The sequence below is a fragment of the Xiphias gladius genome, chromosome 5, assembly GCF_016859285.1.
Source record: "Xiphias gladius isolate SHS-SW01 ecotype Sanya breed wild chromosome 5, ASM1685928v1, whole genome shotgun sequence".
NCBI lineage: Eukaryota > Metazoa > Chordata > Actinopteri > Istiophoriformes > Xiphiidae > Xiphias > Xiphias gladius.
This window is the reverse complement of record NC_053404.1, coordinates 11,193,009-11,209,083: the sequence shown is the minus strand read 5'-3', so window position 1 is coordinate 11,209,083 and position 16,075 is coordinate 11,193,009. Positions and strand designations below refer to the sequence as shown.

General features: G+C 41.7%; 1 protein-coding gene across 3 annotated transcripts; it reads left to right on the top strand.

The window, feature by feature from the left end:
* The first annotated feature begins 7,580 nt into the window (after positions 1-7,580).
* Positions 7,581-15,998, top strand: hgd (homogentisate 1,2-dioxygenase). 3 transcript variants are annotated; one of them, XM_040126732.1, is made up of 15 exons: positions 7,581-7,737; positions 7,948-8,060; positions 8,961-9,032; positions 9,477-9,565; positions 9,667-9,772; positions 10,769-10,828; positions 10,911-11,002; positions 11,154-11,188; positions 11,309-11,388; positions 11,701-11,800; positions 12,461-12,585; positions 14,333-14,437; positions 14,587-14,713; positions 15,137-15,318; positions 15,508-15,998. In XM_040126732.1, the coding sequence occupies exons 2-15, from the start codon at positions 8,019-8,021 to the stop codon at positions 15,649-15,651; spliced, it is 1,359 nt and encodes a 452-aa protein (XP_039982666.1). In that variant the 5' UTR covers positions 7,581-7,737; positions 7,948-8,018; the 3' UTR covers positions 15,652-15,998. The 3 variants fall into 3 exon arrangements, with proteins under 3 accessions (XP_039982666.1, XP_039982667.1, XP_039982668.1); XM_040126733.1 differs by lacking the exon at positions 7,948-8,060; XM_040126734.1 differs by lacking the exon at positions 7,581-7,737 and having other exon boundaries at positions 7,963-8,155.
* The last annotated feature ends 77 nt before the right edge of the window (positions 15,999-16,075 follow it).

Below are 16,075 nucleotides of genomic sequence, written 5' to 3'. Positions count from 1 at the left end.
TCAAAACAGGCGGGAAAAACCAGGAAGTAAAAACAAACTAACACAACAGAACCAAGACTTCAAAATAAAACAGGAAATGAATACAGATCCTGACAGTACCCCCCCTAAGGGACGTCCCAGGAATGCCCGGGCTCAGTCTATGAAAGTCCCGTATCAGTGTTTTATCAAGAATGTCCCTAGCAGGAACCAGGACCTTTCCTCTGGACCGTACCCCTCCCAATCAACTAGGTACTGACGGCCCCGGCCCCTATGACGAACAGCCAGCAGTTTCTTTACCGAATAGACAGGACCACCAGCAATGAACCTGGGCGGAGGGAGGAACCAAACGACTGGTCTTGACAGGCTTGATTCGGGAAACATGGAAGGTGGGATGGACCCTCATGGTCCGAGGAAGACGAAGGCGGACAGCAGCAGGGTTGATGATCGCCGAGATCGGGAAAGGGCCCACAAACCTGGGACCCAGCTTATGACACTCCCCCCGAACTGGCAGGTCTCGAGTGGAGAGCCATACTTTCTGGCCCACGTGGTAGCGAGGAGCCGGTGTGCGATGACGATTAGCGGACCTCTCGTATCCAATATTGGTGCGTAGGAGGGCTGCCCGAGCCTTCCTCCAGGTGAGCTGACATCGGCGCACCAGGGCGTGAGCTGAAGGAACAGAGACCTCCCCCTTAAGGTCCTGGAAAAGCGGAGGCTGGTACCCGTAGACACACTGGAATGGCAATAGACCATTAGAAGCCACGGGAAGGGAGTTATGGACCTACTCCACCCAAAGGAGCTGCTGCGACCAACTGGATGGACTTTGGGAGGCGATGCACCGGAGGGCCGTCTCCATCTCCTGATTGTACCTCTCCGTCTGGTCATTGGTTTGGGGATGGAAGCCGGAGGAGAGGCTGACAGATGCCCCAAGCAGCCTGCAGAACTCTTTCCAGAAACGTGAGGCGAACTGGGGACCCCGGTCAGACACAACATCCTGAGGAAGACCATGGAGCCGAAACACATGAAACAGGACTGCCTCCGCTGTCTCCTTGGCAGAGGGTAGCCTAGGCAGGGCAATAAAGTGAGCCATCTTGGAGAACCGGTCAACGACAGTGAGGATGACTGTCTTGCCCTCTGAGGGAGGCAACCCAGTGACAAAGTCCATGGACACATGAGACCAGGGGCGGTGTGGAACCGGCAAAGGCCTGAGTAGACCAGTAGGGGGGCGTCGGGAGAACTTGCTGCGGGCACAAACAGAACAGGCAGAGACAAAATCCCAGGTATCCTCCCTGAGGGAGGGCCACCATCGAGAGCGCTGGCCCGGCGTGGCTTGGACAAAGGGGTGGAGTTGTAGATTCAGCTGGTGGGCCAGGTTCAGATCCATGAAGTTCTCGTCTGCCCCAGCTTCAATGAAGGCTGTAAGGGCCAGGGAATTCTTGGGAGAAGTGATGAGCTGAACAGGGGTCAAGGAGCGTGCTGGTGTAGAGGCAGTCACGGTGTGGCTCACCAGTAGGCCTCCGGTTACTGGTGAGCCAGGCCTTTTACCGGGCCCTGAGCCAGGAAGTGCCCCATTTCCCCACAGTAGAGGCATAGTCCTTCACGTTGGCGGCTCAGACGGGTACGACCAAGCTGCATGGGTTCCTCCTTGGGACTAAAAGGCGCAGATCCAGGGCCTGTAGCTCCTCTGAGCCGCTCTCGTTCCTGCATCCGGTTGTCAATCTTAATAGCAAGTTCCACAAGACCCTCAAAACTTGTAGGAAGATCAACCATGGTAAGTCTGTCCTTTATATCTTCAGAGAGACTCAGGAAAAAGTGTCTGCAAGTGCTTCGTCGTTCCACTGACTCTCCGCAGCCAGAGTGGCATGATCAAATACACGGCTTCTACCTTGCTTGAGATTACCAAGTGCACGGGCTGCCTCGCGGCCCGAGACAGGTTGACCAAAAACACGACCCAAAGCAGCAGAAAAAGTAGCTACAGAGTCACAGGTAGATGAATGTCTCTGCCACTCAGCCGTGGCCCACTCACGTGCTCGCCCCGTGAGATTAGTGATCATAAAGGCTACTTTAGAGCGCTCAGTGGCAAAGGTAAGAGGCTGCAGTTCAAAAGTTAGCGAGCAAAGAGTCAAAAATGAGCGGTACGTTTCAGGAGTGCCATCATACCTTTCGATGGGGGGTGCTCTGGGTTCTGAAAAATGAACTGGAGGATCCCTGGGTATTGGAGGTGGAGCAGGAACAGCTGGGCCTGTTGTAGCAGAAGACATGGAATCCAGACGAGTAACCACTTGGCAAGTCTGGGCAGCCAGGGCTTGTAGCTGCTCAGACAATGACTGAACTCCTGGTTCCAGGCTGGAAACTGCCCACTCCCCACTCCAAATCGGTTAGACGCTTCCCTTGAGCTCCCAGAGCACGACAAAATTTCTCTCCCTCCGCTGGGTCCGACATGGCCAGATTGTACTGTAAGGACAGGTGTGTGTGGATCCAAGTGCAAGAGAGAGAGAGAGTCAGGCAGAAGTGCAATGTCCAAAATCCAAATCTTTAATCCGAGAGACGTAGCAGAGGTCAAAATACCAGGAGTCAGTTAAACCAGGCAACAAGGCAGATCAGGAACAGGCAGAATCGAGGGTCACAAAAATACCGGAAAAACAAATCATACACAGGGAATGATTCAGGACTAAATGCGAGAGAGCTTGAACACAAGGGTAACAAAGACAATCTGGCAAGGCATGAGAAATGAGGTGGGGTTTAAATACACAGGAAACAAGACACAGGTGAAAGACATTAAGGTGGAGACAGTAATCAAAACAGGCGGGAAAAACCAGGAAGTAAAAACAAACAGTAACACAACAGAACCAAGACTTCAAAATAAAACAGGAAATGAATACAGATCCTGACACTCTGCCTTTGGGTAACATTTACAATGGGCCATAGGGGAAGAACAGTACCGACCAACAAAATATCCTCTATAGTTTTCTTCTCCATTTGAACTTGTTTGTATAAGAAAATAAACTTTATTTTGATTATTTACAGTTTCTTGGAATTAATATCTCTGCGTTGGTAGGTGGCTGCCTGTCCATTGACGATTAATATTTATACTGAACTCAATTTAATAAATTAATCTACAATTTAATACATTAATTGATAATATTATATTACAAATGTGACAACAGTTACTGTTATGCTGCTAATAAGCTAGTTAGCTTCAGGAGAAATTTAGCCATTAGGTTTTTATTCTCTTTCATGATTGGGTTTAACTACTGCCTCATTTAGTTATATGAAATAACTAACTGAATAACCAAGATGTTGGTTAATCAAACATGTTTCTCAACTGTGACAACATCTAAAAAAAAAACAAAAAATAAATTTTCATTTTAGCTTCAGCTAATGCTAGCCGTGGCCATCTGACTAGCTAGCTAACGCTTAACATAGTTCTCTTGCTACAGCTGTCTTGTTGGCTGTGTTTCTATGGCAGAAAGTGCAGTGAGTGCGACAGAGCCCACAGAGTAACAAACAGTGTGCAGTTACTGCAGTGGGTTGTTTTTTGGCTCGTTGTTTTATTTAATCTTACTTTTGTAGTTTCCGAAAATTTAAAAAAGCTGTTTTCACATAAATTACAATTTTTTCTGACATAATATTTTTTTGTATCGTCAAAAAACAGATTCCAGTCTTAACTTAACTTTGAACAACTATGTAGTAGTTACTCTGTTTTGGCTTTTGATCCAGTACAGAGCTCTAAACATCCTTTCTCTTCACATATTCTCCTTTGCTATAGGTGTCATTTTGCTCTCTTGAACCTACTAAGTCATGTCTCATCCCCTTCCTTGTCCACTCTGACTTATCTTTGCTTTACAATATTGTATCTTTTCTCTGCTTCTTTCTTTCTTTTCTGCCATTTTCCACTTTGTATTTTCTCCCTTTCATCTCCGTCATACTTCTCTCGTCTCTTGATACTGATACACCTTTCCCCTTATTGTCTTCAATCCTCCACCCATGTCTCTGCTATGGTACATTACATTATGTTTTCCTTTCATCAGCTCGACTGTTTGTGGCTATTTTCATGTCTTGTTTTGTTTGATAACTCATTTGTGGCTATGCAGAAAGCAAAAATTCATTCTGAGATTGCTATTTATGTGTTCAGTATATGCTCTGCAGTTATTTAGAACATATACACAACAACAGACAAAAATGCATACTAAATACATCGAATGCAAAGACAAACACAATGCAATACATAAACATAGGCCACAAACAGATATGCAACAAAATCCTTTTGACATCTATAATTGGTAAATCCTCTGATTAACTTGTAAGAATTGTCCTTAGAGTGCTTAAGTAATTGTGTTTGTGCGTGTCCTTTTTTATTGCATGCACCCCCTCTCTTTAAAGCACATCTTTATAACCAAGCAATTCCAAAGCAATTTTCTCTGTGGGAGGAGAGTGTAATTTTCTATTCTGTGACACTGTGATGTGTAAGAAACTGGGAGCTGGTGCTAAAAGGCGTCTGTAGTGTGTGCTTTGGTGTGGGTGCGAGTCGCTTTAATGGCCAATGCAGGGAGAGGTGGCGGTGGTGGTGTTCGGGTGCATGTCAGGAAGGCCATCATTTAATGACTCCAAATAGTGCCCTCATCGTTAGAGCTATCGTCCTGGAAACATAAGGCTGTGAACCACAAGAGCACCACATACTGCAACAGTCTTTTATCTTCATATTAAACCATTTGCATAACATTACTACAATAGATAGGATTTAGGAGATACTCAACCTACTCAGGGAAAGACAGAGAGAGAGTAGGTACACAGGAGACACAGAGAGGGTATACTATGTGTCCTTGCAAATCTAATCAGCGTTAAATGGATCTGTCAGATGTGTGTGTCTCTGTCTCTGTGTGGTACTGGATGTCAGGACTCATTTAACATTAGACTACAATAGTGGGTAACAGGGCTGTAATTACAAAATACACAAATCCAAGCTATTTCTTGTTAGATGTGACATCCAAATACAGAAGTTATCTACCAGTGATACACAAGATGAGACCAGATGGTAACAATTCAGATGTCATGTGCACTTACATCCTTCAAAAAGTTAAATTTAATTTTTTTTTCTTAATGTGTTGAGCAAATTGTTCGTAGTTTTAGTAGCTCTAAAGAATACAAAGCCAAGTAGCCAATCAGAAGAAATCGCGTTGCAACCTTTTTTTAAATTGTCGATGTGGTTTGCAATGATGGTGGAATTTTGTGTGTTATCAGCAGCCTAACAAAAGACTCAATTTCCTGTTTTATGTAGGTGCAACATCCATCTATACTGTATAATGTGGTGTTTTTCTTTGAGTCTAAAAGAGTATATCTGACAGCTGTTTTTCCCTCTGCTCAAAGAAGAATAAAATAGAAGATGTAAAAATCTCATTACTGTAGAGAAACAAGAGCAGCGAAGTGTGTAAGCACACAAATATTAATTGTTACTACTGGCTACTGCATAATTAAGTTAATCAGAAGTACAATTGATCTATGTATAACTACCAATATGAATGTAGTACAGTATATATGGCGAAATCTCGCAGATACATTGCACTGCTTGGGCTCCAGTAGAAGAATTTTTTAACCACTATAACTCTTTCCTTTAAGGTTTGACCATTGTTTGAGAATCCCTGAATGAATTCTGGACCATATAAATGATAACATATTGTAAAGTATACTGTATGTATGGCATTGCAAAAGCTATGGTGCGTGCTGGAAGCCTCAATGTTTACTTTTTACAGATATAACACCACTCTTCTGGTCACGTTAAAAGCCCTGCACACCCATGGTGAACCCAAACAGTTGACTTTAATTATTTTGCTTGATGAGACCTGTTCTCTGTTCTCAGGACTGCAAGGGCATGTAAAAACGTACTTTTCAGGTCAGAATATAGGATAAGCGGGCAAAAAATAGCACATACATTGCATGAATATGGAAGTGTGGGGCCAATCTGCTATGAAAGGATAAAGATGTCATCACATGTCACGTCACAGAATAGTCATATAACTGTGTGTATGCGTGTGTGTGTGTGTGAGAGAGAGAGAGAGAGAGAGAGAGAGAGAGAGAAAGACAGAAAGAGATTGCCTGTTTATGCATATGGGGATAGACTACCAGGTGAGTGTACCATTTACCATCAAGCCATTGAGTTCAGCAGGCATCTAATAACAACGCATTTATGGCCCACTTACGCATGCATAGATATAACTGTCAGTAGGCAACAACATTCGCCTTTCTCCCGTCTCCAGCAATTCCTGCCTCTCTAAAAACACACATCAGGATATGACCCAAATACTCTAGAATTCTATCATCAGACTCGGGGATGAAATTAAAATCACTCATTTTCTTTCTCCATACAAGGAGTAGATCAATTTCCGGAGATTGGGACATGATATTTTCCTGCCATTGGGCTTTCTCGTCTTTGGCACAGCACCCTGACTGCCTGTCAGCGGGGGGCCCAGGCCTGACTGCACGCTTCGCCTGAGAACAGTTACTTCTGCCGTGGCGAGTTTATTTGCGCCTCGCTATGAGAATTGCCATCATTTACCCTTCCCCAGCACCACCCAAAAAGAAAGAAATAGACAACAGGGGAAGAGAGGCAAGAATGAGAGAGGCGAAATTGATTCTTTTTGATACATGCTGCATGGGGGACATTAGGTACCCATCGTTTGACTATCTACTTCCAGAAATGAACTGAATATATTTTGCTTAAAGTAATGTATAGGCCTTCTGGAGGCCTTTGCTGTTGTTCATATCAAGACTGAATTGCTTGCTGCAGCATGCAGATGTTATCCCGTGTATTATGCAGGTTTTTAAGAGAAATCAATTAACAATGCAGCTGTACAGGAACGAGCATGACAAAATCAAGGACAACCTGATCTACCGGTGGAGCATTCAATCCACAGAGATGGTGTCCTCAGCGTTCAAGTTGTTGGTACATTTGCCGTGTAGACACTTTTACTTTGTCTTCATAATAAACACTCATGTATTAAATAAATAAATAAATAAAAGTAGGTCATAGCAGATTTGGGATATTATAGACTCTATTTCTTGGACTTTTTGTTTTGCCCGGATGTTTGTTTTGCAGGACGTGAGGACGTGCATGATTTGTTTGCACAAGCAGTCCAATATGAGGTCACCACAATCTGACCACAATGTCTATCACTATAGTCACTATAACAGACACATTTTTCGTCTGTTACCATAAATTGTAGTCCGCCAATTTTTACTTTATCGTAATAACCTACATAGGCCTATAATATTTCTTAATAGTTTATGATAATCTAGTATAGTTTGTTTTTTCATTTAAGGATTAGTCTGCATTTGTCTGTACCCCGAGAAACCACTGCCTATGAGATGCCTGTCTTTGCTTCGTGTATTGAATGTGTCCGTTGTCCTATTTGTTACCTGTGTGTTGCACTAAAAACTTTCAAATGTAGTCTTCGTTCTTGTTTGTCTTGGCAGTGACACTGGTACTTGTTTGCGCATATTTTGGCCATCCAATCCGTCCTCCCCCTTTTGCTACAAACCCCGCTGCTGCGTCACTGAGCCTGTCAATGCTTAATTAAAACCATAAGGAGAAAGAGTATAAATCCGACCCCCCCTTTTCACTCAGTTCATACCAGCATGCACGCTTGCTGCAGTGGACCTTGGCCGAGGGGAATGCATTAAGAGTCAGAAAAAAGCTACATATGAACCGCTGAAACAACAGCTGCGAGGAGACTTTTAACAGACAACACAATGACTGGACTCAAGGTAAGGCAGCATTCACCAGTGCTTAGAATATGTATCTGACAAACCCAATAAGTTTCAGAATAGTCTGAGAGGCATGAACATGCAAACATGCTTGTGGTTCAATATTATTTGGAAAATTAAAGAAAAGGTGTACTTCAGTTGTTGATGTATACGTATCCTGCACCAGACGTTCAAAATTAAACTGTGCATGTGCAATCATAACTGTAACAGAAGCAGACTGGCTGACTGAAGGGAGGCGTTCCCTCCGACCAATCAGAGTGCTGCATTCAGCAACTGCCCAGATGTGGTCTGAGAAGCTTCAACAGCAGCACAAACATATTTCAGTGGGAAAGATTCTTTTCAATAAAACAAATTCGAAAAAACTTTAAAAATATTTTCTTCTTCTGACCGTTACTCCAGTATCACTTCAATTACACCAGTTGAGTGACCTGTTGTGTTCAGCCTTAAAGATATTCATGCTGTTTAAAAGCTATAAAAAGAAGAGCTGTTTCAGTCCTTGGCAAAAGCTTTCTCTCAAAATAATTCTAAGAATTAACTTGCTGAAATGACTTGTTATGATGCATGATCCATGTAATGTAAAAGTTTTGCTGGACATTGCGTTTTTCTGCTACTCTAACCCGATATAAAAGTGGAAGCATAACAACATCCTTCTTTACAAAACACGTTCACATGAGAGGCACACTAGAGCCTCCAAAGTGTTTTTACCCAAGAACTTAAGACACATGAACACGCACATATGGAAACTATCCATATCTGTGAATGTGCTTTTTGCAGACTGTCAATGACTCAGCATGATTTCTTTACCTTGTGCCAAGTTCATGTTTTTCAGTGGCAGGAAAGACAATGGGTGCTGGTGATAAGTGCAATCAAAGGAAGATAGTGGAATAATACTCTTATCATAATTGAAGTATTGATCAAAATGTACTGTGGAGGATGTTTGTGTAATTAGTGTGTTTCTGTAACAAAATAACACAAAAATAATGGATGACTGCAAGGGGGGAAATTTGGCATAACTGCAGTTTGTTTTATCATAGATCTAATGAATCAATATGACAACAATTAACGAAAAGACAAGCCTTAATGACAAGCCTTCAAGTTTAATTATAACCAGCATGAATATGTTTATCCTGCATTACAATGAAGCTGCATGGTGTTTTATTTATTTATTTTTTTTACTTTAAGTTACCTCTAGTGTTTAATATTTGTCTATCTGTCTATTTCAGTACATGAACGGTTTTGGGAATGAGTTCTCCTCTGAAGACCCTCGCTGTCCTGGATCATTGCCTGAGAGACAGGTAGCTCACACACACAAAAAAATCACTCCGGGCTCATTTTGGCATTAAGTCAATCATTTATTAATTGATTTTGTGCTTAAGTTAATTGCATGAATACTTAAGGTGATACCATAGGAGTTAGGAGGGGTGACACCACAGCTGCTGTGACTCCTCCATGTTTCACAGGAAGATATATAAGTATAAAAACCACCCATATATAACTGCAAAAGAAAAGACTAGATGATGACCACACAAGTCAAAATGTACCAATGCCCTGTGGTTTAAGACTTTCCCTTGCCTGTATTGTGTATAGTTGAAAAAAATGCAGAACCTCTCAGAATTGACTTATGTTTGATCATGCTTGAGCCTTAGACAGACCTGCCAGTCCCGTGTTTGCACAATACGTAACACACAGTATATAACATTAACATGCTGTCTGAACACACTGCATTATGTTTTCTACAGAACAATCCTCAGGTCTGTCCCTACGGTCTCTATGCTGAGCAGCTCTCTGGCTCTGCTTTCACTTGCCCACGACCAGCCAATATGAGGAGGTATCCATCTCTCTCTGACACATAAATCAGCCCATATACCAGATCAAATGGATCTTAGACATTATGAATACCTTAATACTGTTTTTTTTCTCTTTCTCAAGCTGGTTGTACCGCATCCTCCCATCTGTCAAACATAAGCCTTTTACTGCAGTGCCATGTGAGAATCTAACAGAGAACTGGAATGAAGTGGAGCCTGATCCTAACCAGGTATATCAAAGCCGAATAGGAAGAGTTCCTGCTCATTTAATTCTTGCCTCAATTAGTGAAACTGTGAATGTTGCTAAAGCCCCTGAAAACTTGATTCAAATATTAGCTTAGCTTAAAATAAAGCCCGGAAATTAGAAAACAGCTTACTAAACACTGCTTATCTTACTTTTTGTAAGGATTAAACAAAAAAGATATAATATGTTGGGTGGCATCGTGGTGCAGTGGTTAGCACTGTTGCCTCACAGCAAGAAGTTTTTGGGTTTGAGCCCCGATTCAGCTGGGGCCTTTCTGTGCAGAGTCTGCAAGTTCTCCCTATCCCCATCCACTGGGTGCTCCAGCTAGTCATGTCATGTGAGTGTGACTAGTTGTTTGTCTCTATATATTAGCTCTATGATAGCCTGGAAACCTATCCAGTACCCCACATCTCACTCAGTGTCAGCTGGAACTGGCTCCAGCCCCCACCTCCCTCGTGACCCTCTAAGGATAAGCGGTATAGCTACTGGATGGATGGATATAATGTAGTATTTAGAGAGTTTTATAGGTGCTTATAGGCAGATTTTCAGAGCCTGGCAGGCCATGTTATACTAAGCTAACTTACTGCCTGCCACTGGTAACTTCATACCGTACAGATATGAGAGTGGTATCAATCTTCTCATCTAACTCAGCAAGAAAGTGAATACGCATATTTCACAAATGTTGAACTATTTCTTTCACTTCCAAAACTCAGCTCATCAGCTTTATCAGGACTGTGTAGGTGTGGTTCGATCAGATGTGATTATCAGTGATAAGAGCCAGACAACTCTCATCACATTTAGAGTCAAATTTAGCAAAACTCCGATTAGTGTACGGTACACATGGTGTCATCTTTTTCTAACTGAGCCCCACCCACTTCAAACCATTTAGAGAAAAAAATCCCAATTGCCTTTTACATGATTTGCTTTATATTTTCTGTATTTAGTGAATAAGTAGATTCTGACTCTGGGGTTTCTCCCACAGTTGCGTTGGCTGCCATTTACCATTCCAAAACCCACAGAGAAGAAAGTGGACTTTGTGGCTGTAAGTTTAACTCTTTTTCCCATATTATTGTTTCAGATAAGATTGTCAGTTGATTGGGATTGTCTCCGTCTGTATCTCGCAGGGTCTGCATACTGTCTGTGGTGCTGGGGATGCCAAATCTCGCAATGGCATTGGCATCCACGTGTACACCTGCAACATTTCCATGGTTGACAGGTGAGTATTTATGTACAAATGTACTCCATCATTTACCAAATAGATGTATTTTCAAATATCAACTTGCAAAACAAAAAACAAAAACAAAAAAAAAATCCTTGGTTACACTTTGCCGATCAATTCTGAGCTATTCAATTTTTTTCTGTTCCAGGTGTTTCAACAACTCAGATGGAGACTTTCTGATTGGTAAGGAAAAAGGCTGTTGATGTTCTCAATGTCAAGAAAAATGCTAGCTCAATCCTCTGTCCTTCTTCTCCCTCAGATTTTCTTTTCTCTGTCACTCTCTTTGTCTGTTTGTCTCTCTAGTCCCCCAGCAGGGTGAGATCTTGATCACTACAGAGTTTGGGAAGATGATGGTGGAGCTGAACGAGATCTGTGTCATCCAGGTGAACTCTATGTTTTTCACCTCCCCATTTTCCATAGAAAACTACCATTGTGTCCACCCCCACCACCCACTTACCATATTTAGAAAGACATAGTTTGATACTTTTACATAGTGACCTGAAAATAAATAATATTGGAAAGACGTTTGAGCTACAGAAAGCCTGACCACCAGGATTTACGATTGCAGCACACGTGTATTTTTCCGAACTCATTAGTCCATTAACCCATAAGTCCCCTCAGCATCAGTACCTCCTATATTGGATACATAACAGCGCTAAATTTTCTCTCACCAGCACTTCTCTTGTTTTCTCCAGCAAGGAATGCGCTTCAGTGTGGATGTGTTTGGAGAAACCAGAGGTTATGTACTGGAGGTGTATGGAACCCACTTTGAACTCCCTGACCTGGGACCCATTGGTGTGTGTTTGTATGATGTTGGTCTGTTGATCCACCACTTTGGTGAAGTCAAAACGTGTGTCAACAACTATTGGATTGATCGCCCTGAAATTTGGTAAACACATTCATGTTTCTCTCAGGATGAATTATAATCACTTTGGTGATTCCTGTGACTTTTCATCTAGCATCAGGTTGAAGCTTTGGTTTATGATCAAATACCAGCAAAACTAATGACCATCAAGCTATGCTGTACTTTGCTATTCGGCAAATGTTAGCATGCTAATATGCTAAACTAGTGAGTAAATTAAACTGGCAAACAGGGTAAACCTTTTACCTCTGAGCATATTAACATGTGAGCAAAGACTTGAGTATACTCTGACAGAGCCACTAGCATGGCTGTAGACTGTGGGCTACAGCCATACTTTATAAAATGTCGCTCATTGCATTCTGGATTTGTTAGACAGTAGTGTACATGCCATGGAAACTACTTTTCTGATCCATTGTGAGAATTTTGGAGGGCACCATATAGTGCATACATCTTATGAAATGGTGGTTAGTAAGTAAAATGCAGCATGTACAGTAGTACACAGAGAGTGATTTCAGACACAGCTTTAGTCATGTTTATAAAGGTGTAGATTTTTTGTGTGTGTATGTGTATGATTATTTGTGTATGTTTTGCAGGAGCCAATGGTCTGGCCAACCCAAGAGATTTCCTGTGTCCAATTGCTTGGTATGAGGATCGCAAAGTGGCTACAGGTTACACCATCATCAATAAGTACCAGGGGAAGCTCTTCGCCTGCCAACAGGTGTTTTTTCTTTTCTTGTTTTTGTGACATTTCAGTTTATGTGTGTCAGTACACTCAAACATGTACACGGACACTGTATGACAGGGCCCCACATACGGCACACTTGCCCTATTACCCAATTTAGGTCTGTGTTTGCTTCAGTAAACACCATCAAACTGCAACAATGACAAACAGGAAACTATCCAAGTGAAGCATATGATCCATTAGCTGTTCCTGCCGATTTAATTGTCATCCCTGATGATTTAATATCAAAGTGTCAGCTGTTACTCATTCAGCAGGTTTTTCGCCTCGACTCCCTTATGAGTTTTAATCACTCATAATTAGTTAAGGCATTCTGGAGGTACAGACAGTGTACCCGTGAAGCTTTGTTTTGTAGGAAAAACCTTTCACAAGTTAAGCATTAATTTCACCATATTTCACTTGGGGGATGATCCTCCCCCTCCAGAAATGTCCTGTTAGGCACATAATTGGATCAACACATAATGTCTGACAGAGGGTTTTTTACCGAGACAGTGAGGAGGTGGGAGGAGAGGTTTGTCAAGGGTGGGGGTTGGGAGGTTGTAACTGTGGAAACCATGTCAAATCACACTATTATTCATCGTAGGAAGTACACAAGGGTGAGATTCTGCCTTTTATAGCAAAACAAACACTTACGTCACTCTCCCTGCCTCTACTTGAGTATCTGGCACCTGTTATGTGCTGGAGAGTAGAGTTGGAGGCTGCAGGCTGCATCTGACACTCTTTCCCTGGTGTCCACCCTTCCCTGAGCCTGGAGGGTGAGGCTACAGGGGTTAAAAAAATAAGGTGGGGGATGCAAGCCTCATCTCAGGGAAGATGCTGCTGCTCCTGTCGGGTCCTGCTGTTTTGTTCCCCTGCAGAGTGCTGAAATTGCTCAAATTAACTTATTATTTGCTTGACTTGGCCAATATGTTTATGTTTTGTGTGCGTGTGTGTGCAAGTGCTTGCTGTCTTCCATTTTTCCCTTCGGTTTAATCAAATGTAGTGGACGCAAATGAATGTCCAAGAAATTACCTGCACTGTGTTCCCCAATGGCCTTTTTGTATGGCAACTACTATAAATTGAGTGTATGTGTAAGGTTGTGTTTGGTGTTTATTAGTTATGTATGTGAATTTACATATGAATAGGTCTATGTATGAAAATGCTGTGAGGTTTTTTTGTTAGTGTGTATTCGCTGTTCATATGTGTACGTGAGCGTGTGTGTAAGGACCGTGGAGGTCACTAAGGAGGCAGCTTGAGTTGTAATGAACTATATTGATTTTAGAGCTTCTGTTGAATGTCTGTTTTCGCAGTGACATTATCAGAACAGGGAAACTATATAAAATTGCTATGGTTTTAACAATCAAGATGAAGAAATATCTCTGCTCCCACTGTAATATGCTGCTCTCCCGATAACAACGCCGCTTCGAGCGTAAAAATGCTCAAAGTTTGGGAAAGTTTGATTGTGAAGCCAATTACCCCATAATACCTAGAGCCTTGTATCAAAAAGAACAGGCGGAATGAAGGAGAAGAAAGAATGAAAGAAACACAGCCTCTTTCACAATCAACCCTTTTCATTATAAAGGTTTTTTTTTCTCTATGTCAAGAAGTACTCTCTCTGGGAATTTAAGATTACAAAGACATCATTCATTGTTCCCTTTTCCCTGTGAAAAGCTCAATTTAAAGTCTATTGTGTTTGTTGCTTAGGCAGACTCATCTTATTTGTTTTTTTTCTTTGCTCTGCACGTAGGATTTTTCTCCCTTCAATGTGGTTGCCTGGCATGGGAACTACACACCTTACAAATACAACCTGAAGAACTTCATGGTTATCAACTGTGTGGCATTCGACCATGCGGTGAGAGTCAAGTTTAAGGACATAGACACACTCACAGTACTTTTTAATATACATATTGCATATTTTATTAATTTCTTGCTTAATTTCTCCAACCCATAAGCACACCCTCAAATGTCACATTTTTCCCTCTATATATAATCTTCCTATAGGATCCATCTATCTTTACTGTGCTGACTGCCAAATCCACACGACCAGGTGTGGCCATTGCTGACTTTGTCATCTTCCCCCCACGGTGGGGTGTGGCTGACCACACCTTCCGTCCACCATACTATCACCGTAAGACCATACAAACACACACGCCTTGCTTCAGCTCTAAAGTGTCTTGTTTGAATTTTCCAAGGGAGGAGAATAAGAAAGGAAAAGCAGAAACAATTAATTTTGAGAGCTAGTTTGTTAGGATGTGACTGAATTTGAATTCTAATTGTCAAATTCTGCCTAGCGAGGCTAATTTTGAATGAAACAAATCAGCCATAAGCTAACACGTCCATTTACTCAACCAGTGTCAAGATGGATGGTGATAACTATCCTCCTGCTGTATGACTCTTCTCAAATGAAGCCCAGCTGCAGTACCTTTAGTCTGTTCTATACCACAGAACTATAAGGCCATCTAGTGGAAATCAGTGTTACAACTTAATCTTAGTACAGCAAACTGTACCCAGTACAGTGCTGTGTTACAGCTTCTCCTGCTTGTGACTTTAGGTAACTGCATGAGTGAATTCATGGGCTTGATCAAAGGCCACTATGAGGCCAAAGAAGAGGGTTTCCAGCCAGGAGGGGCGAGCCTCCACAGCATGATGACCCCACATGGTCCGGACGCTGACTGCTTCGAGAAGAACAGCACTGCTGAGCTAAAACCCGAGAGGGTGGCTGAGGGTACCATGGTAAAAAAATAAAAAATAAAAAATAAATAAATAAATAAATAAATATATATATATATATATATATATATATATATATATATATATATATATATGAGGTTTAACTGTGAACCAGACAAGATTAATTGGCCATTAAGCATTTTTATTTTGCAGAACACATTATATCTGTTTTGTGTCTCTTTCTTCCTTAAGGCTTTTATGTTTGAGTCATCCTTCAGTATGGCAGTGACCAAGTGGGGTCTACAGACATGTCAGAGGATTGACAAGAGCTACTACCAATGCTGGGAACCAATCCGCAGCCACTTTAACCCCAACTGGAAGCCCAGCAAAAAGTAAAAAGACAAAGTGACAAAGAAGAAATTTTGACCAAATACAGTTGTTATTCATAAATAAAAATCATAATTTTTTCTATTTCTCAAATGTAACTAAGAGCAATCCAATTTTTGTGGAACTTCACTTCCTTTGTGGTATTTGATTAGGTTTGTTAATTGAAAATACAGAAGGAATTAAATATGCCATTAAATTGAGAAATTTATTTTATACAGAATACTATGATTAGAGTCACAATAAAAAAATAAAACTTGTGCTGCTTGTCATGTTAGAAATTAAAAATAACAGCTAGGCTGCATAAATTGTTTCTGTACATGTAACTGCACAGGTCAGGCATGCTGAATATGGATGCCTTTTATGTATGTCCTTTAATAGAGATTAAAGACATCATGAAATGCACACCTTCGTTTACTGGAAAACTGTGAGGCTA